This window comes from Leptosomus discolor, chromosome 28 (assembly GCF_034619465.1).
Source record: "Leptosomus discolor isolate bLepDis1 chromosome 28, bLepDis1.hap2, whole genome shotgun sequence".
NCBI lineage: Eukaryota > Metazoa > Chordata > Aves > Leptosomiformes > Leptosomidae > Leptosomus > Leptosomus discolor.
The window spans coordinates 764,467-790,979 of NC_141418.1; the positions used below are offsets into that span (position 1 = coordinate 764,467).

General features: G+C 70.1%; 3 protein-coding genes across 14 annotated transcripts in view; 2 read left to right on the plus strand and 1 right to left on the minus strand.

Annotated features, from left to right (window-relative positions):
• DNM2 (dynamin 2) overlaps positions 1–9,805 on the plus strand; it is a 28,011-nt gene extending 18,206 nt beyond the window's left edge. For 4 of the 12 annotated variants that reach the window (XM_086478917.1, XM_086478914.1, XM_086478920.1 and 1 more), the window contains 7 exons: positions 4,044–4,157; positions 7,177–7,286; positions 7,589–7,700; positions 8,092–8,256; positions 8,720–8,952; positions 9,080–9,334; positions 9,714–9,805. In XM_086478917.1, coding sequence (XP_086335043.1) covers positions 4,044–4,157; positions 7,177–7,286; positions 7,589–7,700; positions 8,092–8,256; positions 8,720–8,952; positions 9,080–9,334; positions 9,714–9,783 — 1,059 coding nt within the window. In that variant the 3' untranslated portion in view covers positions 9,784–9,805. Of the gene's footprint in view, positions 1–4,043; positions 4,158–7,176; positions 7,287–7,588; positions 7,701–8,088; positions 8,257–8,719; positions 8,953–9,037; positions 9,335–9,713 lie in introns of all 12 variants that reach the window. The other 8 variants (XM_086478923.1, XM_086478921.1, XM_086478912.1 and 5 more) reach the window with 5 other exon arrangements.
• A 3,259-nt stretch (positions 9,806–13,064) lies between these two features.
• On the minus strand, positions 13,065–14,383 carry TMED1 (transmembrane p24 trafficking protein 1). Its single transcript, XM_086478832.1, has 4 exons — positions 14,225–14,383; positions 13,652–13,749; positions 13,366–13,573; positions 13,065–13,283 (listed from the first exon to the last, which is right to left on the minus strand). Exons 1-4 carry the CDS (start codon positions 14,381–14,383, stop codon positions 13,065–13,067), a joined length of 684 nt encoding a protein of 227 aa, XP_086334958.1.
• Positions 14,384–18,962: 4,579 nt separating this feature from the next.
• CARM1 (coactivator associated arginine methyltransferase 1) lies at positions 18,963–26,113 on the plus strand. Its single transcript, XM_086478810.1, has 16 exons — positions 18,963–19,107; positions 21,483–21,608; positions 21,699–21,805; positions 21,898–22,002; positions 22,746–22,856; positions 23,108–23,285; positions 23,822–23,912; positions 24,031–24,112; positions 24,208–24,293; positions 24,411–24,500; positions 24,584–24,721; positions 25,181–25,270; positions 25,362–25,474; positions 25,601–25,678; positions 25,792–25,860; positions 25,943–26,113. The coding sequence occupies exons 1-16, from the start codon at positions 18,963–18,965 to the stop codon at positions 26,077–26,079; spliced, it is 1,746 nt and encodes a 581-aa protein (XP_086334936.1). The 3' UTR covers positions 26,080–26,113.
• Positions 26,114–26,513: the final 400 nt, after the last annotated feature.

The window sequence follows — 26,513 nt, forward strand, 5'->3', positions numbered from 1 at the left end:
GTTGATCCCTGCCCGTGCCGCCACCCTCGGGCTGCCGGCGCTGCCGGGCATCTGCCTGCGCTCGCTGGGAACAGCTGTAGGGAGAGCTGGGGCTCAGGGCGTCAGTACTGGTTTTACTGGGAAGCAAAAAGCCAAAATCTTTGGGTTTTAGCCCAGAGCTGCCTGCAGCCAGGGCGGAGCAGCCGGTCCTGAGGCGGGGGAGTCCCTCGTCCGCCCGGGTTTTGGGCCCGTGGGGCTGGAGGTGCCTTATGTCCCATTCCCCGCCCCATGCTGCCATTTTTGGGCTGCAGGTTGGGTCCCCGACCTTGTGCCGGCTGCCGGCGGGTTTGCCGATGCCAGCACGCTGCACGGCTGGCCCAGAACTCCGGCAAGGAGCCCACCAGGCTCCCCTCCCGGGCGTTAGCCGCCGGGGGAGGCAAACTTCAGGTGCCCGTGGGCCGCTCGGAGCCTCGTTACTCAGCCGAGAGCTGGTCCCTCGGGCGTACTCCGTGCTGGGGAGGCGGAGGGCAGCGTTCCCTCCGCACGGAGAGGTTCCCCTGTCCGGTCGAGCCATCCCCCCCCGCCGGGGTGGGGGTCCTGGCCCCGCTGCTCTGGCCTCGGAGCCGAGCATCGCGCCGGCGGTCGGAGAAAATGGAAGTGTCTGAGAGGGAGGCGACCCCCGAACGCCCCGGTTGGGCTTTACGGCCTCGGGGACCACAGCTCGGGTGCTGCCTCGCTCCCTCGGGGGCGGCCTCAGCGCCGCGATGTCCCGTCCCCCCGGGAAGGAGGCCGGGGAGAGCCGTTCGGCTCCCGCAGCCGGTGCTGGGCTGGTTAAAGCCCCGAGGTGGGAGCGGGCTGCGGGGCAGGTTCCCCGGCGGCGGCTGCTCTCCGCGGCCGCGCCGGCCCGTGTCAGAGCGGCTGCGGCTCGGGCGCTGGGGGCTTTCCCCGTTCCCCCGTGGATTTTAGGGGGCTGCTGTCCCCAGCCCGCCCTTCCCGGAGGAAGAGCGCAGCTCCGGGAGGGCCCTGTGCCCCTTTCCCGTCTCTCCCAGCCCTTCAGACACTTCCATTTCCTTCGAGCACCGTCCCGATGGTTCTGCAGCACCAAAACCAACCCCCCCCCCCCCCCCGCCAAGGGCCCGCTGATTTCTGCGCCGGGCCGCGCTCCATCGCTGGCTGGGTGGACGGGGTCGTGCCGGGTGACGGGAAGGTGGAGATCTGAGAATTAAGGATTTCAAGGCACCGGCTCGGTGCCGGGCAGAGCTCCGTAGAGCCCTGGAGCTGCTGTGCCGGGGACGCTCGCCTGGCTCCCGAGCCCTAAAACCATCGGTGCTCCCGCCGGTAGCCGGTCGGTCTTAAAGGAACTTTCTTCTGGGCTCTCCGCTGCGCTGCTCGGTGCCTCAGCCTTCCTCTCTCCTCCTCCTCCTCCTCCTCCTCCTCGGGACAGAGGAGGTGTCCTGGGTCCAGCTGGCGTGTCCCTGGCTCTGCAGGGTGCCCTCCCCTCCTCTACCCTTTAGCGAAACGAGTCAAATCTTGGCTTTTCTCTTGGCGCTCCAGCTCCCTGCGCTGCAGCCCGGGCTCTCTGCCGGCCCCTGAGGGTCCTGGTCATCCCCGCCAAAACTGTCCCGGCACCTGCCGGAGCCTCTGCCCCCACTGGCAGGACTCGCTTTGCTGAGGAACCTTTTCCCTCTGCCCTTTCCCTGGCCCTGATCCTCTCAACTCCTCGCTCTCCCCGGCTCCCGCTGCTGTTCCTTTAAAGCCAGACCCGGTTCCCGCTCAGAGCCGGTTTTAACCGCGCGCCGGGCTCTCAAACACGCCAGAGCGAATCCGAAGGTGAAGTCTTTAATCCGACAGCCTCCGCCCTCTTAATTTCAGGGCTCCTTCCTTCCCCTCACCAGTAGATCCGCGTGAGTTCAGTGTTAGCTCTAGCTGCCTGTGCCCGCCGGCGCCCCGAGCTTTGCCTGTGCCTAACACGGCGGGTTTTGTCGCGGCTTTTACGCCGGCAGCCGCCCGAGCAGCCTGAAAACGAGAGCGGCCCGAGCCCCCCCGGGCCCTCGGTGGGTTCCCCCGGCGAAGCCGCGCCGCCGCCGGGCTCCGTTTCACGCGCCGGATCCCGGCGCCGCGGCTCAACCCGGGCCTCGGGCGCGGCTGCTCGGCGCGGGCTCCCGTATGAGCCGTAACAAACCCCGCGCCGCGCTCGTGTCTAACTCCTCTCTGCTTCACCGCGAGGGCGGTTCGTTCTCCCTCCCATCCATGCTTGACTGGAATCGACCCCCCCGGCGCATTTCCCCCTCGTCTGCCCATCGCTAACCCTGTGGTGGGACTAACCCCTGTCCGGCGCTGCGGTAGAAAAGCCGGGGCACCGGCTTTGCCGAGCCGCCGCCGCCGCCACCGAGCCTCTCCTGCCGCTGGCCCTCCCGGGGCGGGATGCTCAGGGCGGGGGCACCGACAGCAGCCCCTCGCGCCGGGCACGGCTCCCATGGCGGGGCGACGCGTGGGGGTGCCGGGCCGCTCCCCGAATCGCCCGGCGGGCGCTCGGCGCGCAGCTCTCCCGCGGTTTTTCGGTCTCTCGCAGCCGGCTGCCAGGCAGCTCCTGCCTCGGGGGGCTCCCAGCCTGCGGTGCCCTCCAGAGCCGGGGCCCAGCCGGGTTCGGGGACCTCCCGCTCTGGATCCGGGGAGGGGGTCGGGCTCACCGGCAGGGGTGACGGTGGGAAGGCGGCTTCTCCCCCGCGGCCTGGGTAGGGAGAGGGACTCCCAGCTCGGTCTAAAGGCTTCTGCCGCGGCCCCGGGGTCTGCGCCGAGCCGCCGTGACCTTCCTCTCGGCGCAGCAGCTCCCAGAACAACGGGGGGAACGCCGGGGCAGAGCGGGGTCGTGCTCGCGCTTGAGAAACCCTCCCGGCGGTGGCGGCTGCGCCGCTCTCGTCCCGGGGAGGCCGTTAGAGGCGCGGGGACGGTTCTTGGTGTCGGGATAGGGGGGTTCCCCGATGGGGCCGGGGCAGGCGAGGGGTGGTCTGGCAGAGCGGGAGCGGCTACGGCATCGTGCGAGCGTCCTCGCCGCCGGTGCTGGGGGAGGGAGCGCAAGGTGGGGGTGACGGGCGGCTCGAGGCCGGGGGACGCTCCCGCCGGCGCGGTCCCGGGGCACGGCGTCGCGGAAAAGCGCCGCTTGCCACGTCAGGCTTTGGCCAGGGAGCCGTTCGGCGGGGTCTGCGAGCCCGGCAGGACCCACCGGCTAGCGAGGGGGCGGGGGAGCCGTCCCCGGGGGTAGGGGCCAGCGCACGAGACGGGGTTTGGGGGATAGAACCGCGGGATTCCCCGGTTGTGGCGCGGCCGAGGGCTGCGCTCGGCGAGGGCCGGTGCTCGCGGCGAGGCTGAGCCGAGCGGGGATGGGGAGAGCCGCTCCGGCAGCGGCTGGACGGGGTAAGTGGGGCATCGCTCCTGGGAACGGGCCGAGCCGACCTCGCCCAGCCGTGCTCGCCGGCGGCTTTGGCCGCGATGGAAGCCGAGGTCGGCTTTCCACGGGGCTCCCGGCGCCGCGTGCCCGCCTTGGGGCCGGGCCGGCAGCGGCACGCCGGCGCGGGACCCCCCAGCGCAGCCCTGGGCGCTACCGTAACGCCGCCGGGCGGCTCTTAAACCCGAGACACGCTCCCAATCCCCCTCTCGTCCCGCGGGAGCACCGGAGCTTTGGCTCTCCGTCACCTCTCCTGCCGGGGCTGCTGCCGGCGCCGGGGCGTTCGCGTGGAGCGGGGTTTGGGTGGGACGGTGCCGCGGCACGCGTGGGCTCGCTGCTTTCCTCGCCCGGCTTGGGGAGCTGGAGGAGCCCCCGACCTCCCCCTCCGTGCCGCCAGCTTGCCTGGGAGACGGGGGCGGGGGGTGTCTCGGAATCTGCCTGGGTGAGGGTCCGCTGCTGAGGCCAGGGCTTTCTGCGAGGGGTCCAGGGGGGCTCGCGGGCTCGGGGGCGCTTTCCCTCGCTCTCCGTCTGGGGAACTCCCCGCCGGAGACCCCGCAGTAGCCTGTAACCTCCTCTTCTCCCTCCCCTCCGCTCCCACCGCCGCTCCTCTCGTCTCCAGGTGATCCGCAGGGGCTGGCTGACCATCAACAACATCAGCATCATGAAGGGGGGCTCCAAGGAGTACTGGTTCGTGCTGACGGCCGAGTCGCTGTCCTGGTACAAGGACGAGGAGGTACGTGCGGGCGGGGCGGGGCGGGTTTTGGGGGGAGGCTCTGGGGTTCCCCCGGGCTCGGGGATGGGAATTACCGCCCGGGATTAACGAGCGCCGTCCGTCCGTCCGTCCGTCTGCTGGCGTGCAGGAGCGGGGGTCTCCTCTGGAGGGTGCCCTGCGGGCGCCGGCGGCTTCGGCGCCTCCGGTCGCTCCCCGGGACCTCGGGATTGCGTAAACACGGATAAACTGGGAGCCACTGGCAAGCGGAGATCCCGCGGGATCCTGCCCCCGGGGCCCGGCCTCTTTGCAGGGAACGTTATTCTTTGTCCCCCGTCGCTGCAAGACGCCTGGGAAGGAGCGGGGACCCTGTCCCAGCCCCCCAAAACCCGATTCCCAGTTGAACCAGCCCAGCAAAGCCAGTGCAGCCGGTCAGGAGGGAAACCAGCTCCGTTCTGGCCCTGGGGAAGGGAAAACCAGCAGCGCTGCGCTGGGTTTGGCCGTGGGCGGAGGAAAACTCAGCCTTTGACCCCGTGGGGCTGTCGGTTTATTGTCCCCGAGCCCCCCCCGCCCCCCTCGGCCGCTCCCTGTGGGGTCGCTGCGCTGGTTTTGCTGGTCCAGAAGCCACGTTGGGGCAGAGGGAGCCGATGGGGTTCGTGTCCCCGCACCGGGGAGCGATCCTGTGCCCACCCCGCTGGCCGCCCACCCCCCTCCGGAGCCGCCCCGTGAGCGTGGGGAGTCCAGGCCACGCGGAGGGGACCCGATGCCCTCCGCCCCCGAGGCTCCTGCGCGCCGGGACCCCCCGGGTCCCTCCTTGTCCCCCGCTGGCTGTCCGAGAAGGGGCCGCTGCTGCTCCCGGACCCCTTTTCCTGGCCTCGGGACGTCCCGGGGGTGCTGGTGGCTCAGCCCTGCCGGGAACCGGCGTTTCGCCGCCCAAACCCAAAGCGGTTTCCTTGGGCGCGACCCTCCCGGGAGCGGGACGGCGGCAGGACCGGCACCTTTGCCGCGGGCGCCGGTGCCAGCATCTCCTCCGCGGCACCGCGCTCCGTCGTATTCCAGCTTTTCCAGCTTTTCCGCCCCCACAGCCTGAAAACCGGCCCGGGATCTCGCCATCCCCCTGACGTCACCGGCCTCCCGGCCAGATGCCGCGGGGTGGCGGGGGGTGGGGGGGGGGGGTGGATGCTCACCGGCTGGTTTTGGGGGGGCACACGCGGGGTTCGGCGCCGCCAACGCGCGGGTCGGGAAACGGAGACGCGATCCCGACTTTTATTTCCCGGGAGCCGCTCGGCAGCCGGGCGCGGGCGCGGGAGCGAAGCCGGCGGCTCCTTTGTTCCTCCTTCCTCGGCCCAGCGAGGCGGCCGGCGCTCCCGAACCCCCGGGGGTCGGGTTTTTAACACAACCCCCCCCCACCCCCCCCCCCCAGCCCCCTTTTTAAGGCCGCCTCCTAAAAGAGAAGAAGGAAACATGTTGAGCGGATAAAGCTCCCGCGGCGCAGCCCCCCGCCGCCCGCCGGTGCCCCCCGGTTTCCTGCGCAGAGGCCTCTCGGGGGGCACGTCTGGCCCCGCCGCGACGGGTAATGAGAACCAGGCGGCCGGGGATGAATGAGGCTCTGTCTTCGGCCGGCCCTGCCCCCCCCCTCCTCCTCCTCCTCCAGCCCCCCCAAACCCCCCGCCGATAAGAAACGAAGGAGCCGCTGCGCCAGCACCCCGGCGGTTTTTGGGGGGACACCCCACCCCCACCCCCCCCCGCTCTGGAAGGGGAGCGCTCCATGGCTCTACCCTCCCGCTCCAGGCCCAAAAAAAAGCCAGCCCCCCCCCCCCCAACCCACGCCGCCTCGGTGCAAAAAAAGAAAATAGTAATTAAAAAAAAAAATCCGATAAAGTTGAGTTTATTCTCCCCGAAAAGGGGCCGGCCGCGGGCTCGCTCCCGCCTTACCTTGCGGCTGCTGGGGCGCTGCTGGGGCGCTGCTCGGCCAGACCCGATCTAACCAATGTGCAGACTACTGTACAACGTTGAACCCTCCTGAACAGGTAGTCTGAACACTGGGCAGGCTGGGCTGGAGTCTCCGGCTTCCCACGGCATCCACGGGGCTGCTTTTCCGTTTGAATTCCTCCCCCTCGCGACGTTGGGGTGGGTTGGTTTTTTTGGGGGGGGGGGTTGGGGTTGTTTTGGGATTATTTTTTTTTTTTAATGAGAGGAGCCCGATGGGCGAAAGGAAGCGGCTTTGTCTCTCTTCTGACGTGGCAAAGTCCTTGCAACCGAATCCAGTCTGGAAAAAAGTTGTGGGTTTTTCAGGAAATCATGAGGAGGAGTGTGGGGCGGCGGTGGAAGGGGGGGGGGGGGGCGGAGGGGGACGGGGGGGGGGGACGGGGGGGAAGGCTTTGGGTTCGTGGCCTCTCTACAAAGGCGAACGTCATTTTTTGGGACCGTGTGCGCCGCATCTGGAGACAAAGCGGAGCTGGAGCCGTCCTAAACGGTTCCAGATGTGGCGTTTCGGCGGCTGGGTGGCCCCTCGGCAGGGCCGGGGAGCCGCCGTTTACATCGGCGGCCGCCTTCGTGCCAGACCGCCGAGCCCCGGCTCCTTCCCGGCCCCGGCTGCAGCGTGGGGCGGGGGGGAAATCCCTGGGGTCCCACGGAGGCGACGGGGTGGGCTCTGGTGGGGCCGGCACCGTCCCCGTGCCAAGGGAGGGCGGCCACGGTGCGGGCAGGGCTGCCGCCGGGCCCCGGCGGGGCCAAGTCCCTGTCTCCGGCGGTTTCTTGGGCGCTGCCGGCGGTGAAGCCGGGCAGCCAGAGCAGCGCCGAAAGGGCTTCCCGGCCCGTTTGTGCGCCGGAGCCGCCATCCAAGGGGTGCGGGGTGCTCCTGGGGGGGATGCAGGTCGCTCCGTCGCTGGTAGGGCTCTTGGTCGGGGCACGGCGTGCCGGGAAGCGGGTCTCGGCAGAGCTCCTCCGGCGCGAGCCCGGGGACGTCGCCGCCCCGCGGTCGCGTCGGGCTCTCGGGGCGCCCTCGCCCGCTCTCATCCCTCCCTTCTGTCCCCTCTTCCAGGAGAAGGAGAAGAAATACATGTTGCCTTTGGACAACCTGAAGATCCGGGACGTGGAGAAGGGGTTCATGTCCAACAAGCACGTCTTCGCCATCTTCAACACGGAGCAAAGGTGAGGGCGGCGCCGCCGGCCGCTCCCGACATCCCCCGCTCGCTGCGCCTCGCACCGGCGCGCCCCGGTTCTGCCCGTCCCTCGGTTCTTGCCGCTCCGGACCCGGCTTCTCCCTCCGTTCGGTGTCGTGCTGCCGGGCAGGAGCACCCGGGGCAGGATTTCTCCAGAGGAGGCGGCAGCTCGCCGGTATTTCCTCCGTTCTGGGGGGATTTCAGCCTTCCTCGGCCTCGCCGAGGGTTGTGCCGAGCCTCCCGCTCGCCCTCCGCGGTCCTCACCCCCCGGCTCCGCTCCCTCTTCCCCAGGAACGTGTACAAAGATCTCCGGCAGATCGAGCTGGCCTGCGATTCCCAAGAAGACGTGGACAGCTGGAAAGCCTCCTTCCTCCGAGCGGGAGTTTACCCGGAGAAAGACCAAGTAAACGCTCCCCCCGCCTTGCCCCGGCCCTCCCGGCGCGGGCTGGCCGAGGGGTGCTGGGGCGCCCGGCCAGGGGGAGGCTGCCAGACTGGGGAGCTCAGGGCTGGGGGGGCACAGGAGGGTCTTGGTGACCCGGGAGAACCGCCGTGGGGTCGCAGGGGAGGACGAGCTGCCGCCTGCGGCGCTCGCCCGGTGGCTCCTGGTCGTTCTGGGCTGCGGCATAAACCCCCGCGGTCGCTACAAAATGAACTGTTATTCCCCAAAAAACCCCGGCATGCCGGTAGGACGGAGCAGAGGTGGAAGGGCCAGGGGCTGAGCGTGGAGCAGAGGGGTTTCTTCCCGGGTCGGTCGGAGCCCGGCAGGTAACTCGTGCCCTGCTTTCCCCGAGCAGACGGAGAACGAGGAGGGCGCCCAGGAGAACACCTTCTCCATGGACCCCCAGCTGGAGCGGCAGGTGGAAACCATCCGCAACCTCGTCGACTCCTACGTCGGCATCATCAACAAGTCCATCCGCGACCTCATGCCAAAGACGATAATGCACCTCATGATCAACAATGTGAGCGGGGGGCGAGGGGAGCCTCGGGGGGCCGGGAGGCGCCAGGGAGGGCGGTTTGGGGCTCTGCGGGTGGCACCCTGGGCCCCCTTCGGCGTTAGGAGCCGGGGGGGGGCACCGATTTGGTGGTCTTTCACGTCTTTAACTTGGACGTCTCTGCGCTCGAGCCGCTCGGCCGCGGCTTTGCCGAGGAGGCGCTCGGGAGTTTTGGGTTGGGAGTTGAGTCTTGGCGTTGGGAGTTGAGTCTTGGGTTGGGAGTCTTGGAGTTGGGAGTCTTGGGTTGGGAGTCTTGGGTTGGGAGTCTTGGGTTGGGAGTTGAGTCTTGGCGTTGGGAGTGTTGGCGTCGCTGGGGCTGCGGGCGCCTTCCGGAGCCGGGAGAGGTGTCCCGCGGCCTCGGCTCCTCCAGCTCCCACCCCGCCGGGTTTGGTGTCTCGGCGCTGACCTCCCCCTCGCCGGCTCCCCTCAGACCAAGGATTTCATCCACTCGGAGCTGCTGGCCTACCTGTACTCCTCCGCCGACCAGAGCAGCCTGATGGAGGAGTCGGCCGACCAGGCGCAGCGGCGGGACGACATGCTGCGCATGTACCACGCCCTGAAGGAGGCGCTCAACATCATCGGCGACATCAGCACCAGCACCGTCTCCACGCCGGTTCCCCCGCCCGTGGACGACACGTGGCTGCAGACGAGCAGCGGGCACAGGTCGGGAGGGGAGGGCGCCCCGGGGTGACGTGGATCTGGGGTCCCTGGGGGAGGGGCGGGGGGGGAGGAGGGCTGCGGGCCTCAGCGCTCCCCCACCCCCCCTGAGGTGCTTCTCTCTCCTCCGCAGCCCCCCGCCGCAGCGCCGACCTCCCTCCGCCATCCTGCCGCCGGGCCGGCCGCCGGCCGTCAGGGGTCCCACGCCGGGGCCGCCCCTCCTCCCCATCCCCGCCGGGGGACCCTCCTCCTTCGCTGCTCCCCCCATCCCCTCGCGCCCCGGACCCCAGAACATCTTCGCTGCTAACAACGACCCCTTCTCGGCCCCTCCTCAGATCCCCTCGCGCCCGGCACGCATCCCCCCCGGCATCCCGCCCGGCGTGCCCAGGTAAGAGGACCCCTCCCGGGGGGCTCCCCGGTGCTGCCTCCCGGGACGTGGGGTGGTCTCCTACCCCCGGGGGGGGCTGCATCCTCGGCTTGGCCCGAGCTTTTCGGGAAGCCCCGAGGTGCGAAACGCCGCGCCGGCAGCTCTCGTGGACGCTGTGGCAGGGCTGGGCGCCCCCCACCGCTGCCCCCAGCGCAGCCCCCCTGGGGTGGGAGCTCCGGCCCCCCGCGGGAAGGGTCGGTGCCGGTCGCCGGTCCCGCCGTGGCACACGCCGGAGGTCGGGGAGCTCGCGTGCCGCCGGCAAGCAGGGAGGGGGGGTCCCGCTGGGCCGTGGCGTCGAGCCGTCCCCGCCCTCACGCCTCTGTTCCCCTTCTCTCTGCAGCAGAAGACCCCCCGCCGCGCCGAACCGGCCCACCATTATCCGCCCGGCCGAGCCCTCCCTGCTCGATTAACCGCCCAGGGGCTGGTAGCGACGCCCGGAACCTGCCGCTTTCCTTTGCCCTTCTGGGGGGGGCGGAAAGGGGGGGGGCAAAAAGCCCCCCCCCCCAAACACCCACCCCCCCTCGCCCCGCGTCTAATCTCTCGTTTTTAAGCCCCCCCTGCCCGCGATCGGCTCAGCAGAGCGGTTTAACCACGGCCCGGCCCCCCCCCCCAGCGCCGCGGCCCCTCCTCGGCGCGGGTGACGCTGGCGGCGGCGGCGGCGGCGGGTGGGCAACGCTCCTCGCCCTCCCTGCCCTCCGCCGCGCCGGAGCCGGGAAGCGGGTGGTCGGTGCCGCGGTGCGAGGGGCCGGGGAAGCCCCCGAGCTGCACCGCGTCCCGCTCTGCCCCCCTGTGTGATAAACCACGGAGGATTAGATATGGGGGGGAGGGGGGCGTTGAATATTGCACTTTGTCAGAAATCCCCCCCCCTCCCCCGCCCTCCGACACCCACCGGCGCTTGTGCCGGGGCGGGGGGGGGGGGGCCTGAATGTACGTGACCGGGACGGGCGAGCTTGGGGGGGGGGGGGGGCGAGGGGTGACCCCGAGTCTTTGGCTGCGCCCAGAATCTCCCCGTGGAGGCTGATCCGATCCCCCCCCCCCCCCGTTCGCTTTCTCCCTCCTTCTGCCTCCCCTCAGAATTTTTTGTATTAATATATTATATATAAAACTTAGTGATTTTGGGTTTTTTCCTTGCCCCCAAAAACCCCCGAAAGTCGGTTGCTAATCCTGACCATAGTCTGTATTTCAGTTTTTATAGCTTTGAGGAAAAATTTATATATGGAAAATGACGGGACTGCAGCTCGCGAAGCGCTAATAAATCTAACCCGCCGCAAAGCCGGAGCCGCCGCGCCGGGGCAGCCCTTGTCTCGGCACCGAACCTCAGGTATTTCTTCCCGCGGCGCGGTGACGCCCAAAGCCGGGGGGAAAAAAAGAAAAAAACCCACAAAAAGAGACTGGAATAACGCCCGGGGCGGGGGGGGACGGAAGGTGCCGGAGCATCCCCGCGTGCTGCCGCCCCTCGCCCCCTTTCCCAGCCCCGAGGAAGAGGAGGGAGCGTCGTGCTGCCTCGAGCCTCCCCCTTCCCCAGGAATGGGGGCTGCCTGGGGAGGGGGGGTCGTGTCCGATGCCGGGAGCGAGGGGGGGGGGGGCTTTGCTCTGGAAGCCTTGACCCCCACCGCCGCGTCCCCCCCTCGGCTCTGCCGCTGCCTTAGACCACGGTGTCTTCCCCGAGGAGCCGCCGCCGCGCCGGGCTCTGGCCGGGGGCGGAGGTTGTAAATATTTTTACAGACTGTATTAATTGTATAAAAAAAAAAAAACCAACAAAAAAAAAGACAAAAAAAAGGCAAAAAACCCCCGCCCCACCCCGACGATAATGTAGGTTTTTAAACACACCGACTCCAGCCCCAGCCCGGCTGCCGGGAGCACCGGGACGGGGCCGCGGCGCTGCCTGCCTTAATCGCACCCTCCCCGCCGCAGCGAGGGGGCTCGGCCCCCCCAGTTAATCCATTAACGAGCCCAGCGCGGCGCCGCGGCGGCTGGGCCCCCCCCGGGTTGCGGGGGCCGGGGGATCCCCGGCGCGGCCGCTCTCGCCACCCCCCTTCGCCGGGTCGGGGGGTCCCGGCCGGCGCGAGCCCCCTCCCGCCGGTGGTTTGGGGGGTCCCCGCGCCCGGCCGCACCCCAGCCCGCTCCGCTCCTCGCCCTCCGGTTTGCCGACGCGTAAGTGCCTCCGGTCTGTACCTATTAATGAACTAAAAAGAAAAAGATTAAAAAAAAATAAAGGGAAAAAAAAAAATCCAAAAACCAACCCCAAAATCTGGCGGTGACAATCTCTGGCGCTTTGCGGCGGTTTCGGGCTCGGCCTTTTCCTCCGGGGTGCGATTTGGGGGGGAGGGGGCTCGGGTAAGGGGGAGTTTCAGGGGCTGGGACCGAGGGGGCTGTCGCTGCCCCGGCTCCGTTAACCGAGATTTTGCCGGTGGCGGCTGAAAACCCCAAATCTTTATTATTTTGTGTCGCCGGGGCTGGACAAAACCCTTGTAGCAGAAAACCCCGGTCGCGGCCAACGGGGTGGGGGCTGGACACGGCCCCACCGCCCCGGTCCCCCACCACCCCCATCCCCCACCACCGGCCTTGCAGCAGAGCGGCGCTTTGGCGCAGCCACGGTGGGCGACCGGGTGGTCCTGGGGTGGCTGGTGCTCCCCCCCCCCGCCCCGGTGCGGGGTTGTTCCGGCAGCTTCAGCCGGACTCGGTGCTCCGGCACGTGCCGGTTGTTGAAGCCGCGATCGGTCCCTAACTGGGGGGATCGCTAATGGGGGAGCTGGGGCTTGGGGGGCTGCTATACCCGGGAGGGGCTGTGATTTGGGGGGGGGGCTCCCTGCAGCCGGAGCAGCACTGGGGGCCTGGCCGTGGCCCCCCCTCCCTGCAGCCGGGGCAGCTCCCATTTCCCAAAACGCTCGTTTTTCTCCTCTTTTTTTTCCCCTGCGCCCCGGAGCGCGGCTCCCGCTGCTCCCAGCCCCCTCCCACCACGCCGAAGCCCCCGGGACACCACCCCGGGCAACCCCGCGCTCCCCCAAGGGACCCTCCCCCTTCACCGGCGTCCCCAGGGTGTTTAACCGGGTGCCACCGGCCCGATTTTGGAGTATTTCCCCGTTCCACCCCCCGTCCCCCCCTTTGCAGGCACCAGGAGCGAGATTTGCTGCTTGAATCCCCTTTTCCAGGCGTTTTTAAGGCTGGAGGTTCCCCTCGTGCTTCGGGAGAGCAGCTCCGGCCCACGGCGAGCCTCCAGGCAGAGGTTTCCACCACCGCGGTGCCGGCCGTGCCGTACGGCAGCCGGCGGGCAGGCCCGGGCCTCATAAACCCCGCGGGATGGGGGACCCTCTCGCCGAGCGAAGCCCTTCCCGGCTCCAGCTCCTCCGGCGCCCTTTTTCCTCCTGGTGGAGGCGACTCCGAGGGGTTTGTCTGGCTGAGCCGATAAACCACCTCGGGGTCCCGGTGACTGACCCCCGCCGTGCCCGGAATAAACGGATTCCTCCCCAAAAAGGCTCAGGGCCGCGCATCCACCCGAGGCCTTTTGGGGATTAAATCTGGGGGGCGGGGTGTGTTTCCCCCCCAAACCTCCCTCCCCCCGGGGTTCACATCGGCTCCGAGACACCGCGGTGCAAAGCCGGGCAGGTTTAATCCCCGCCGGGAGGGAGAAGCGGCGGCCGGAGGGCGGCAGAGCCCCGTGGGCGCATCCCCCCCAGCCCCGCGCCGCCGCCTACGTCCGCCCCGTCCTCTTGTCCTCGAAGAGGCCCTTCAGGAGGGAGACCTGCAGGAAGGCCACCACCGCCAGCACGGCCAGGCTGACGCCCGACCAGAAGTTCACCCGGCCCAGGTTGCTCTCCTGGAGGTTCCGGTCTCGCGCCTCGAAGGCTCGAAGCAGCGTCTGCAGCTGGATGCTCCGCTCCAGGCGGCTCCTCATGGCCTCCAGGGATTCCTGCGGGGAGGGAGGAGGCGCCGGTTGGACGTGCCGGTCCCCGCCGGGACCGCGCCGGAGCTGAACCCCCTCCTGCCCCCACCTTGATGTCCTCCATCTTGACGTCCAGCGCGTCCTCGGGCGCCGCCGCCCAGCCGTCGCCTTCCTCCTCCTCCTCGTCGTCCTCCTCCTCCTCGTCCTCCTCCTGGGCGCTGTCGAAGAGGAGCTCGAAGAACACGAGCTTCTCCGAGATGGTGCTGAAGGAGTTGTCGAAGCAGAGCTTGTAGTCGCCGGCCTCGGTGGGCTCCACGCTGCGGGGGGAGGGGGGGGTCAGCGGGATGGGTGGGGTCGTGGGCGGGGTCGTGGGCGGGGTCGTGGGCGGGACTCACGTGTGGGCGCCGTCCGAGCGCCGGTACTCGCTGACCAGCAGCCGCCCCGAGGGGCTCTCCAGGGAGAAGTCGACGTCCAGCCCGGCCCCACCGATCACCTGCCGGAACCGGGGATGACCCGGGGCACCCCCAGAACCCCCTCCCGGGACCGGGACACCCCCACACAACACACCCCCCCCCCCGAACCTCCTGCCCGGTCCGGCACCGGGGCCCTGCCCCTCCCTGGGTCCCTCATCCCCCAGCGCCTGCGTATGGGCCCGGTACCGGCTCCCCACCGCCCGCTTCTCCCGTTAACGCCCCCCCAGTATGGGGTCCCCCACTCCTCCTCCCAGTATCCCCCCCTCATTACAACACCGGTATCGGTTTCCCCAGTACCGGCCCGCTCCAGGCCCCGCCCCCTCCGGTACCGGCCCGCGCCAGGCCCCTCCCTACGGTACAGGCCCCGCCCCCTCCGGTACCGGCCGGCCCTAGGCCCCTCCCCACTATACAGGCCCCGTCCCCCGTACCGGCCCGCTCTAGGCCCCGCCCCCCCCGGTACCGGCCCGCCCCAGGTCCCGCCCCCCCCGCCGGTACCTGGTACTCGGCCTCCAGGGAGGCGTTGCCGGGCGCGCCCTGGTAGAAGCACTCCCGGCGGCCGGCGGGCAGCACGAAGGTGACCTCGGCGTCGGGCGGCGGCGGGGCGGCGGCGGGCCCGGCCCAGAGCGCCAGCAGCCACAGCCACCGCGCCGCCATCTCCGCCGCGCGGCGCCTTTAAGGCAGGCCCCGCCCCCCGAGGGGGGTGGAGACAGGGCCCGGCGGAGGCGGGGTGGCCGCGGCGGGCGCCTGAGGCGGGAGCGGCGAGGCGGGGCTACAGGCAGCGCCACAGCCCGCCCGCCGAGCAGGGTCCTGGCGGCCGCCGCGTTGCCCCGCCTCAGCGCGGGATCCTCGTCGCTAATTGGCTGCCCCCTCCCGGCGCCTCGCGTCCTAACTTCTCATTGGGCGGTGCGGACCAGCGCCCGCCCCCTTTCATCGTCTCGCCTCAGAGCCGGGCGCAGGGGTTGCCCCTGAGGGCAGCCGGGCTCCCACAATGCACCGCGGCGGGCCCGGGGCAGATCTGGGGGCCCCTGGGGCAGATTTGGGGGGCCCTGGGGCCGATTTGGGTGCCCTGGGGCAGATCTGGGGGGCCCTGAGGCCGATCTGGGTGGCCAGAGGCTGATATGGGGGGCCCTGGGGCCTATCCGGGGGGCCCTGGGGCAGATTTGTGTGGCCAAGGGCCAATCTGGGGGGCCCTGGGGCAGATCTGGGTGGGCAGGGGCCTATCTGGGGGGCCCTGGGACTGATCTGGGGGACCCTGGGGCAAATTTGTGTGGCCAAGGGCCAATCTGGGGGGCCCTGGGGCAGATCTGGGTGGCCAGGAGCCTATCTGGGGGGCCCTGGGGCAGATTTGGGTGGCGAGGGGCAGCTTTGGGGTGTCCTGGGGCAGATTTAGGTGATTTGGGAGCCTTGAGGCAGATCTGGGGAGGCCTGGTGGCCGATACAGAGGGGCCTAGGTCAGATTTGAGGGACCCTGGGGTGGATTTGTGGGGTCTTGGGGCAGATTTAGGTGGTTAGCTGCGGTTTCGGGAGGTCCCAGGGCAAATCTGGGTGGTTGGGTGCAGACTCAAAAGGCCCTGAGGAAGGTTGTGGGGACCCTGGGGCAGACTGGAGGCCTCGGGGGCAGATTTGAGGAGGGGCTAGGGCAGATGGAGGTGCCATGGGGCAGATTTGGGAGGTGCTGGGGCAGTTGGAGGGGCTGGAGGGCAGCCCGGGGGGGGGGCTCTGTGAGCAATGCCGGGGTGGGGGGCTGCTCCCCAGGCTGGGCGCTGGCTCAGTCTCATCCCGCCGGTGAAACGGGGGGCACAGGACACGCCAGGATAAAACCACAGGAGCTGTTTCGAGCTGTCTGACCCCGGTGAGGGCCTGGGTGAGGTCCTGGGCGGGCGTCAGGCCTGGCGGTGCCTCGGGGCGCCCCGTTGACGCCCCTTTTGGATGAAACTGGGGAGTGAGACGTGGGAGATGGCGCCCGGTGGCAGAGGAGCCGGTTCCAGGCAGGGCCGAGCTCGGGTCGCTCTGGTTATTGGGTGGAAAAAGCCTTTTTTTTGCTCAGTGGAGAAAGAAAAAGAAGCCCAATTTGTGCTCGGGGAATCTCTGTCATTTCCTTCCTGGGTGATGAAATTTCATCTTGAGCAAAATCCTCTTTTCTTCTTCTTTTTGGCACAGCCCTCCGGCACCTCGGCATCTCCGTGGCAGAGCCGTCCCTGCGCCAGACCCCGGCAGAGGAGGAGGAGGAGGAGGAGGATGAAGCCAGCGTTTCTCCTCCTCGTGGCAGGTAGGTTTTCCTTGCCTCCCCCCGAGTTTGGCTTGGCCAAGCCAGAATTGGCCACCGTGCCGGTCACTGGCCGGTCGGACCCAGCTCCCCGGCCCCCTCCGGCAGGCGCCATGGCAGCACCGAGGCTCTCCCCGCTGCCGCCGCCGCTCGGGCTCCTGGCCCACGGGGACGAGGGCCCCCCGAAAATCACCTGCTTCGCCCCGCGGAGCTTCGCCGGCAGCACCTTTGAGCTCTTCGCGGCGGGCGCCGGCGTCCCGGCGCAGAGCGTCCCCGCCGAGCCGGGCCAGCACATCGTTGACTTCCCCCTGGACGGGGCCACGCTGGCCTCCCAGTGCTACCGGTGCCGGTACCGGAGCTACAACGGCAGTGCCTGGCAGACGTCGGCGTTCAGCGTGGAGATCGCGGTGAACGGTGCGGGCGGCGGGACGCCGGGGGCGGGGGCGGCGCTTGGGGGCAGCCCCTTCCCCACAGCCACGAGGGGCCGTGGGTGCTGCTCCTCCGGCCGGGCCGCGCCGCGGCTGCCACCGACCCAAACCCGGCGTGTTTCTCCCCAGATGTGGGCGACGCCAGCTGTCACCCCCCCCACCACCACCCCAACTGGCCGTCCCCTGCCAACCTCCACCACTCTGCGGCAAGGTACCGGCACAGGGGACCCGCCCGGTTTGGCGGCAGCGCCGGTGGCTTGTTGCCGGTGGCGGCACCGGGGGATTCCCTGCCGGTGACCCCCCGCCCTCTCTTCCCTTCCAGATCGTTCCTGGCTTCTCCCGGTGGCCGTCAGCGCGGCCGTCCTGGTGCTGCTGCTGCTGGCGGCGGCGGCGGTGGCAGCCTGGCGAGGTACGTGGGGCGCGGGGTCCCTCACCGGCGGGGGGGGCCCGTCACCGGGGCGCTGACGGGGATTGGGGCGCGGCACGCGGTTCGGCGCTGTGAGCATGCTGGCGCCGGTGCCGTCGGGCAGATCCCTTCTTGGTCCCCGCCGGCTCCGGGTGAGTCACTGGCGGCAGGAACCGCCCCGGGGGGGGGTCGTGGTTTGGGGACAACCGGGTGCGAGGCCCCCACTGGGTCCCCCCCGGCATCACCGCAGCGGAGCCCGGCTGTGCCTCCCCCCCCGTCTCTGTTTTCTCTCGCCAGTCGAGGCCAGGAGGCAGCGGGCAAAGAGGTGAGAGCGGCCGGAGCTAGTGCCCCCGCAGCACAACTGGGGCCCCCCCCGGGACCCCCCACATCCCGGCCAAGCCGCGGCACTGGGCTCCCCGCTGACACCTCCCCCCGCCGCGCTCCCACCGGCTTTGTTTTCGCAGGCAGGAGGCGTCGTGCTGGACAGAAACGCGGTGCCCCACCACGGGTAAGGCCCAGACCCCCCCGTGCCGGGACGGTGCCCCCTCGGCAGCTGCCACTTCCCCCGGCACCCCAAAACCGTCCCCATCCCCTTTTTCCCCAAAACTGTCCCCTTTTCCTCTCCGCAGAGTTCTCCTATGACAACACTGCCTGCGCCGTCGGCCTGGTGAGTGGGGGCGACGGGGGTCCCGGTGCCCACCCGGGGTTGGTTTTGGGGTGTGCCCAGCTGCCGGCACGGCACAGGCTCGGCCGGTGCCCCCCCGCCCCGGCTCACCCCCCATCTCTCCCTCCCTGCAAGAGCCCGCAGCCGGGAGCCACCGGCGTCCCCGGCACGTCCCCGGCGTCCCCGCAGAGAGACCCCTGGGCGTCGCCCCCCGCCACGCCCCACTTCAGCACCTTCAGGTCCTTGGCGTGAGCCCCGGTGGTGCCGCCAGCACCGGGAGCCCGGCTCCTCCGTTTGCCGGCGAGCGCGAGGAGCCCCCCGCACGACCGTGAGGGAAGGGGCTCCGTGAGTCAAGGTGGTTGGCGAGGTATCGGCACCCCGCGGCACCGTGGTGGCCGGGGGACGTGCCGGGGGCTTCCTGGAGCTGCCCGTGAGCAGAGGTGCCGACGCACCACCGGTGGCTCAACGCCATTGCTGGCGAAGGACCCTCCTCCTCCTCCTCCTCTTCCTCACACCTTCTCCACCGGGGAGGCCGCGGGCACGTGGCACAGCCGGGCCGGCGCCCCAAACCGCGGGGTCTCTGTGCCGGGGCTCCGGTTCCAATAAAGGTGTTTGCCGCCAGGTGCCGGTGTGGGACGTGGGTGCCGTGTCCCCCCCGTGCGCGTGGCCCAGCCGTGCCCGGTGCTCGCACGGTGCTGTGCCCGGTGCCCGTTACCCGGTGCTGTCTCTGCCCAGTGGCCGGTTCCCAGTGCCGGCACCCTTTGCCTGATGCCCAGCACTGGTGCCAGTCCCCGGTGCTGGCACCCGGTGCCGGTGGCAGGTACCCGATACCTGGTGCATTTTGCCCAGTGCCGGTGGCAGTCCCCAGTCCCCGGTGCCGGTCCCCAATGCTGGTGGCAGTCCCTGGTGCCAGTGGGAGTCCCTGGTCCCTGATGCCGGTACCCGGTGCCAGTGGCAGTCCCCGGTGCCGGTACCTGGTCCCCGGTCCTGGTGCTGGTCCCCAGTGCCCATGCCGGTGGCAGTCCCCAGTGCCAGTGCCCAGTGCTGGTGGCAGTCCCTGGTCCCTGGTGCTGGTCCCCGGTGCTGGTGGCAGTCTGCGGTGCTGGTCCCTGGTGCCCGTGCTGGTGGCGGTCCCCGATGCCGGTGTCAGTCCCCGGTGCTGGTCCCCGATGCCGGTGGCAGTCCCCGGTGCCGGTCCCCGATGCTGGTGGCAGTCCCCGGTCTCCGGTGCCCGGTGCACGTTCTGGTGCCAGTCCCCGGTGCCGGTGGCAGTCCCCTGTCCCCGGTGCGGGTCCCCGCTCCCGAAGCTGCGCAGCCGCCATCCGCCAGGGGGCGCGCTGCCGCCCCCCCTTGTTTCCCCCGGTGGGCGTGGCCCGGGGGAGAGGGGGCGGGGCGGGGCGTGTCGGCGGGCGGGGGCGGGGAGGAGGGAGGGAGGGGAGGGGGGAGGGGGGGGAGGCGGCGGCTCCAAGATGGCCGCGGTGTCGGTGTTCCCCGGCGTGCGGCTCCTCACGATCGGGGACGCCAACGGCGAGATCCAGCGGCACCAGGAGCAGCAGCCGCTGCGCCTCGAGGTCCGCACCGGCCCCGACAGCGCCGGCCTGGCGCTCTACGGCCGTGAGTGCGGGCGGGGGGCGGCGGGGGGCCCGGCCCGGCCCGGCCCGGCCCGGGGGGCGGCGGCGGCGGCGGCGGCGGCGGGGGCCCGGCCCGGGGGATGGCGGGGCCCGGGGGCCGGGCTGGGCTGGAGCTGGGCGGGGAGGATTTGGGGGGGGTGTGTGTTCTGGGGGGGTGGGTTGGGGGTTCAGGGGGGTGGGGGGGTTTGATGGGGGGGGGGGCTGGAAGTGTTGGGGGGGGCTTAGATGGGGTGGGGGGATGTGGGGGGCTGGGGGGGGTGTGGAGATATGGGGGGGGTTCGGGGGTTCAGGGGGTGGGAGTTGAGGGGAGGGCTGGGAGCGGGGGGCGTGGGGGGGGGGTCAGGAGGGGGGTGTGGGGTCGCGGGGGGCTCGGGAAGGTTTGGGGGTGCGGGGGTTTATGGGGGGACAGAAAGGATGGAGGGGGCTGTAAGTGCCTCTGGGGCGCTTAGCAATTTGGGGGGGGCTGGTTTGATTCCCTCTGGGGCGGCAGAGGGGGTGCCGGGGGCAAACGCGGGGGGCTGGCGGGGCCACACGGGGCCGGGGGAGCCTGGGGGCGCGGGGGGCGGGGTTGGGGGGCCGAGGCTGGGGGGACACTTCGGAGGGCCGGTGGGGCCATGTCGCTCCGGGGCCGTGTCCCAGCCCCCCAACCTGCCGTGGAAGGGGCAGCGACAACCGGGGCGGGGGGGGGGGGGGGCGCTTGGCCGAGGCGGGGGCTCCCCCGTCCCACCGGAGGCTGCGGAAAGTTGATTCCTGGGCTCCCCCCCCCGCTTTGCCTGAAATAGCCCGAATTTGGTGACCTTCCAGGCGCCGCCGCGGCCGTTACTTCGCTCACGGTGCCCGGTGTAACCGGGGGGTTTGATTCCGGCGGGCGCGGTGTCGGAGCTGAGTTTTCTTTGTCTCCGTGCAGGAATCAGAGGGGTTTTTTCTTTTTTTCTTTTTTTTTTTGTTGGGTTTTTTGGGGTTTTTCCCCCCCTTTTCCCAAATCCATCAGCTCCTGCGCTTTGTGGCGCTCGGGAACGCGCCGGTGCCGGCCCGGTGCTGCCAGTTCCTCCCCATCCTCCGCGCCCGGCCGGTTTCCGTGTGGTTACCGGCAGCGATGGCAGCTTGGCGGCCGCGCCGTCGTGGGGGGGATAACGACCCCGACCCCCGTCCCGGCTGACGACCCGCTCCGGTGACGTTAATCGATCGGCACAACTCGTTAATGGGCGGCGCGGTGGCTCCGTCCGCGCCGGGTTTGGAGGAGACCTCGTCTGCGTGGGGGAAACTGAGGCACACGGGGCTGGCTCAGCCCCCAGCCCGCAGCTCATCCCGCCTCCACCCTCGGTGCCGACCCGGCGCTTTCTTGGCGTCTTCGCCGCGGTTCAGCCGGGGGGGACACCGGCGACGAGCCGGACCCCGGCTGCAGCGCAGCCTCGCGCGGAGCCTCCCAAGGTTGTTCCGTTGGGTTTTTTTGGCGAGCGCCGAGAGCCGTCCTCGTGCTGGCGCCGCCGCTTCCCCACCCCTTCGCCACATCCCTGCGCCGGCCGGCGGCGGCATCCCGCCCCGGTTTCCAGGCGTTTGCCAGAAAAAGCCTTTGTGTGGCCGGGGCCGGGGGTCTCCCGCCGCCCTTTCAGCGCCGGGGCGGCCGCCGGCGCATCTGCCGACCCCTTTTCATCGCCACAAAGAGCCCGGAGGCCCGGGCCGGCGGCCTGAGCAACGCGGCCGGCGGGAATTTGCATTTCACGGCTTTGCCGAGCGGCTCCGCCGGCAGCGCCGGGCTCGGTGCAGGTGCCGCCGGGGTCTCCTTTGGGGCTGGGAGCTGGGGGGCGAGCTGGAACCCCCCCCGGGCTCGTTTCCCTCTCGTCGCTCCCCATCAGTTCGGGCGACTCGACGCGCCGCGTGGCCGGTGACGTGCCGGCAGCAGGCCGGGCTGCCGGGCGCTGCCGGGGCGAGAGGCGACGGCGAGGTGCCGGGGTGGGGGGGGAACAGGTTTTGCTGCAGCGTTTGGTTTTTCTGCCGCGTGAGAACGGCAGCGCTGGCTGGAGGTGCTAATTACCCGCTCGCCGCTCCCCGGCTAACGAGGGAGCGCCGGTGCCGGCAGCGCTGGGGCGGCCGGCGCTGCTCCCGGCTTGGGCCGCGTGATCCGGCTCCCTCCGTCCTTCCCCTCGGCATCGCCGGGAGCCCCCCTTGGCGGCAGCGCCGAGCTGCGTTAATTGGAGGTTAATTAGCTTGTAACGATGTTTCCTCCCCATCTCTCAGCAGCGGGGCTGCGGGTTCGGGCTGAGCCCCGCCGGTGGGGCTGGTGGTGGCGGGGGGGGGGGCTCTGCCGGGCTCTCCCCGCCGCCCCCCAACCCCGGTTCTCTCCCGCCGCCCCCCCAGATGAAGACGTCTGCGTGTTCAAGTGCTCCGTGTCCCGCGAGACCGAGTGCAGCCGCGTGGGCAAACAGTCCTTCATCATCACGCTGGGCTGCAACAGCGTCCTCGTCCAGTTCGCCACCCCCAACGGTGAGGCTCTGGCGTCGCCACGACCCCCTCGTCACGCTCGTGTCCCCCCCCCACCCCTCGGCTAACCCCCCCCCTCCCCGGCTTTGCCAGATTTCTGCTCCTTTTACAACATCCTGAAGAACTGCCGGGGCCACAACACGGAGCGCTCCGTCTTCAGCGAGCGGACGGAGGAGTCCTCGGCCGTGCAGTACTTCCAGGTGAGGGGCTGCCGCGGCCGGGCGCGGGGTTTGGCCATGGCGGCGTCCCCGGTGACATCCCCATCCCCCTCTGTCTCCCCCCTCCCCCGCAGTTCTACGGGTACCTGTCCCAGCAGCAGAACATGATGCAGGACTACGTCCGGACGGGCACCTACCAGCGAGCCATCCTGCAGAACCACAGCGACTTCAAGGACAAGGTCAGCCCGGCGCCCTCCCCGCTTCACCGCCGCGGCCTGGACCAGCCTTGTGGTGAAATCCGCCTCGTTTTGGCATCGAGGAGGGTGTGGACACACCAGAGCTGGACGAGGCGCCTCGATTCGGTGTTTTCTCCCCGGCTTTTAGTCTGTTCCGGCGCTTTCCCGGCTCCCTCCCTCCGAAAACACGGGCTGGCCGCGAGCGGTGCGGCCGGCGGGAGGACGGTGGCCGAGCGCCGTGTGCTGCCGGCACCGGGGGGCACCCAGCACCGCTGATCCCCCGTCGCCGGGGGGTTATATATAGGATCCAAGAGGATTTGGGCACTCGGGTGCCGTTTGCCGGCTGGGCCGCAGTGCCGGGGAGCAGCCAGGGCCGAGCCCTCGGAGCCGCGGCGGGTCCGGGCGCGATTTTGGCGTAGGTGGGGGAACGCCGCCGTTCGGCCCCGCTGCCGAGCGGGGCCGGCTCTGGGCGCGCCGCTCGTTACCGGGGTGGGTGACGCCTCGCAGGGGTTCGGCCCTTCTCGGTGCTGCCGTGAGGGGCAGTTTCTCCCCCGCCAGTGCCGGTGCTGCCGCCTCGGTTTTCCCACGGGAGAATCCAAATCTTGGGGACCCCGGGGCTCCCCGTCCCGCCGTGCCCCAGACTGGAGGTGGAGGACCCCGGTCCTGGCTCCGAGGTGGTGCCAACGGGACGAGTCGCCGGAGCGGGCGCCAGTGCTTCGCCATATCCTCACCGTGTCCTCCCCCAGATCGTCCTGGACGTCGGCTGCGGCTCCGGCATCCTCTCCTTCTTCGCGGCGCAGGCTGGGGCGAGGAAGATCTACGCGGTGGAAGCCAGCACCATGGCCCAGCACGCGGAGGTGAGCGGCCCCGGAGCCGCCGCCGGGGCTTTGCCGAGCTCGGTGGTCTCGCGCCAAACCCCTCTGGCATCACGCCCGCTGTGCGCCGGGCCCCTGTACTCCAGTACAACCCAGTAGCGCCCCGATGGCGGCGCTGGGAACCAGCACGGCTCAGAGCTCCGGCCTGGGGGGCTCCCCTGCGTTGTGGGGCTGCTCCTCGCCCCCCTGAACCCCCCCCCCGCCTCCCTCCAAATTTGTTTCTCCCGGCGCAGGTGCTGGTGAAGAGCAACAACCTGACGGACCGGATCGTGGTGATCCCGGGGAAGGTGGAGGAGGTGTCGCTGCCCGAGCAGGTGGACATCATCATCTCCGAGCCCATGGGCTACATGCTCTTCAACGAGCGCATGCTCGAGAGTTACCTCCACGCCAAAAAGTACCTGAAACCCAGCGGTGAGTGCCGGGGGGGCGGCGCGGGGTGGGGACGGGGGGGTCCCGGCCCCCCGAGGGGCTCCTGCCCTCCCTGGGTTCGGCCCCGCGGCACCCTAGAGGGGCAGCGGGTGTTTCCCCAGCGGGGATGGGGGGCTCCCAGCCCCCTGAGGGTCTCCTGGCACCCCAAGGGGCTCCTGCGAGCCCAGGGAGGGGCAGGTGGGTGTTTCCCCAGTGGGGATGGGGGGGTTCCTGGCCCCCCAAGGGGCTCCTGCCCTCCCTGGGTTCGGCGCCGCAGCACCCTAGAGGAGCAGTGAGTGTTTCCCCATTGGGGATGGGGGGCTCCCAGCCCCCCGAGGGGCTCCTGCCCTCCCTGGGTTCGGCGCTGTGGGACCCTACGAGCCCAGGGAGGGGCGGTGGGTGTTTCCCTGGCGGGGATGGGGGGCTCCCAGCCCCCCCCGAGGGGCTCTGTCCCTGTCTGCCGAAGCCCAGGGAGGGGGAGGACGCAGTTCCCTGCCCCCCCCCCGTACCCCAAACCGAACGCTCTGCTCCCCCCCCAGGGAACATGTTCCCCACGATCGGCGACGTCCACTTGGCGCCGTTCACGGACGAGCAGCTCTACATGGAGCAGTTCACCAAGGCCAACTTCTGGTGAGCTCCCCGGCGGGGTGGGCGATCCTGACCCCCGGGGCGGGGAGGGGCTGGAACCCCCCCACCCCACCTCACACGCGTGTGTGGGGGTGGGCGTCCCCCCGCCCCCGTCCCGCAGGTACCAGCCGTCCTTCCACGGCGTCGACCTCTCCGCGCTCCGAGGGGCGGCCGTGGACGAGTATTTCAGGCAGCCCGTGGTGGTGAGCGCCGGGGGGGGGCAGGGAACCATCTTTGGGGGGATTCTGGGTGAGCTGGGGGGGTCCCAGCTGCTGACTCCCCCCTTTTTCCCCCCCAGGACACCTTCGACATCAGGATCTTGATGGCCAAATCGGTCAAATACACCGTGAACTTCTTGGAAGCCAAGGAGGGCGACTTGCACAGGTGGGAGGGACGCAGCTGAGCGCCAACCCCCCCCGAACTTTTGGGCACCCCAGGGGGCTGAGGGGGGTGGGTTGGACCCCCCCCCAGCCCCGGTGACGCCGCGGCTTTGCCTTGCAGGATAGAAATCCCCTTCAAGTTCCACATGCTGCACTCGGGGCTGGTCCATGGCTTGGCCTTCTGGTTCGACGTCGCCTTCATCGGCTCCATGTACGCCGGGGGGAGCTGGGGGGGGCTCGGGGCTCTGCTGACCCCCCTCCCCCACCTCATTTCTCGCTCTCCCCCCACCCCAGAATGACGGTGTGGCTCTCGACGGCCCCCACCGAGCCGCTGACCCACTGGTACCAGGTCCGGTGCCTGTTCCAGTCGCCGCTCTTCGCCAAAGCCGGCGACACGCTCTCAGGGACTTGCCTCCTCATCGCCAACAAGAGGTGGGACCCCCAGGGTGGGGATGGGGGGATCACAGCGGCGGGAGCCCCCACCCCACCGCCAGACCCCCACCTCCCCGCCAGACCAGACCCCCACCCCGCAGAGCCGGGCCCTTGCCGGAGCTGCCGTCGCAGTTTGGGTCAACACCGGCCCCGATTTGGCTTTGCCGCGGTCCCTCAACACCCAGAAGAGCTTTGGGGGGGGGGGGGGGGGGGGGCGTGTCAGCAGCTTGGCAGAGGTGGGGGGGGGGGGCCCCTGCCCCAGTTTGGGCCGGTGCAATGGGACCCTGCCCCAGTTTCGGCGGCGTATTTATAGCCGCTGGCGCGACCCAGATGCCGGTGCCGTTTCCGGTGCTCCCCGAGGGGCTGGGAATGGGGAACTGGGAGCGGGGGGGCTGGGTTGGTCAGGACCCCCCCCCAGGTGCAATGTGGGGTCTCACAGCCCCTGTGTGTCCCCCCCAGACAGAGCTACGACATCAGCATCGTGGCGCAGGTGGACCAGACCGGCTCCAAATCCAGCAACCTCCTCGACCTGAAAAACCCCTTCTTCAGGTGGGAGGCGGCGGGGGGGGCACAGCAGGGCTGGGGGGACCCCCAAGGAACCCCCCCCCAAGCCTCAACCCCACCCCTCCACCCCCCTTAGGTACACAGGGACGACCCCCTCGCCCCCCCCCGGCTCCCACTACACGTCCCCCTCGGAGAACATGTGGAACACGGGCAGCACCTACAACATGAGCACGGGCATGGCCGTGGCCGGTGGGTACCGGCGAGATCTGCCGAAGCCCCCCCGCTTGGGGGGCAGGGGATGACGGGGAGGGGGGTGTCAAAGCGTGTTTTGGGGTGCCGGGGGGGGCCTCACCCCCTTGGTTCTCCCCGGCGCAGGCATGCCCGCGGCGTACGACCTCAGCAGCGTCATCGCCGGCGGCTCCAACGTCGGCCACAACAACCTGATTCCTTTAGGTGAGCGCCACGGGGGGGTCCCCGCAGCCCCCCCCCCCCCCCATCCCCCCCTCCCCCAGCCAACCAATCTTCCCCCCCAGCCCCCCACCCTCACCCCGCTCCCCTCGCCGCAGCCAACACCGGCATCGTGAACCACACGCACTCCAGGATGGGCTCCATCATGAGCACGGGCATCGTCCAAGGTAACCCCCCCACCCCAGGGACACCCCCTACCCCCCTCCCAACAACCCCCCACCCCCACTTTTCCTTTCCCCTCCCCCCCAGGCTCCTCCAGCGGCCAGAGCGGCGGCGCCTCCAGCACCCACTACCCCCTCAACAGCCAGTTCACCATGGGGGGCCCCGCCATCTCCATGGCCTCCCCCATGTCCATCACCACCAACACGATGCATTACGGGAGCTAAGGGGCTCCCCCGGGACTGCCCAGCGCCAGCGCAACCAAATGAAGAGCCCCCCCCCCGCCGCCGCCACCGCCCCCCCCGCCCCACCGCCGCCCCCCCGCCCCCCCCCGGGGGTCGCCCAGGAGGATTTTTGACCCTCCGACGCTCGACGAAGCCGCCCGCGCTCCGCTCGGCGACGCCAGACCCGGATTTGGGGGGTTTTTTTTGGGAGGGGGGGTTGATCTGGGGGTTTTTTGGGGTTTTTTTTGGTTTTTTTTTTTTTTTTTAACGGAAGGCCGGAGCTGCCGCCGCCTCCCCCCTCCCCCCCCGGGCACTGTCTTCCACAACAGCTCGGTGGGGGGAAACCCCACGGGGGCGGCAGGGGGCGGGGTGTGAAGAAAAAAAATAAGGCTTGAATGTACCAAAAGCTCCTCTTTTGGCCCCGAAGCAGGCAGCGC

Coding starts and splice junctions, on each gene's coding strand:
- TMED1 (XM_086478832.1), bottom strand. CDS start 14,383: ATGGCGGCGCGGTGGCTGTGGCTGCTGGCGCTCTGGGCCGGGCCCGCC. Junction 13,750..14,224: donor CCCTGGAGGCCGAGTACCAG/GTACCGGCGGGG, acceptor CGGTTCCGGCAG/GTGATCGGTGGGGCCGGGCT. Junction 13,574..13,651: donor CGCTCGGACGGCGCCCACAC/GTGAGTCCCGCC, acceptor CTCCCCCCGCAG/CGTGGAGCCCACCGAGGCCG.
- CARM1 (XM_086478810.1), top strand. CDS start 18,963: ATGGCCGCGGTGTCGGTGTTCCCCGGCGTGCGGCTCCTCACGATCGGG. Junction 21,806..21,897: donor CGGCCGTGCAGTACTTCCAG/GTGAGGGGCTGC, acceptor CCTCCCCCGCAG/TTCTACGGGTACCTGTCCCA. Junction 24,113..24,207: donor ATTTCAGGCAGCCCGTGGTG/GTGAGCGCCGGG, acceptor TTTCCCCCCCAG/GACACCTTCGACATCAGGAT.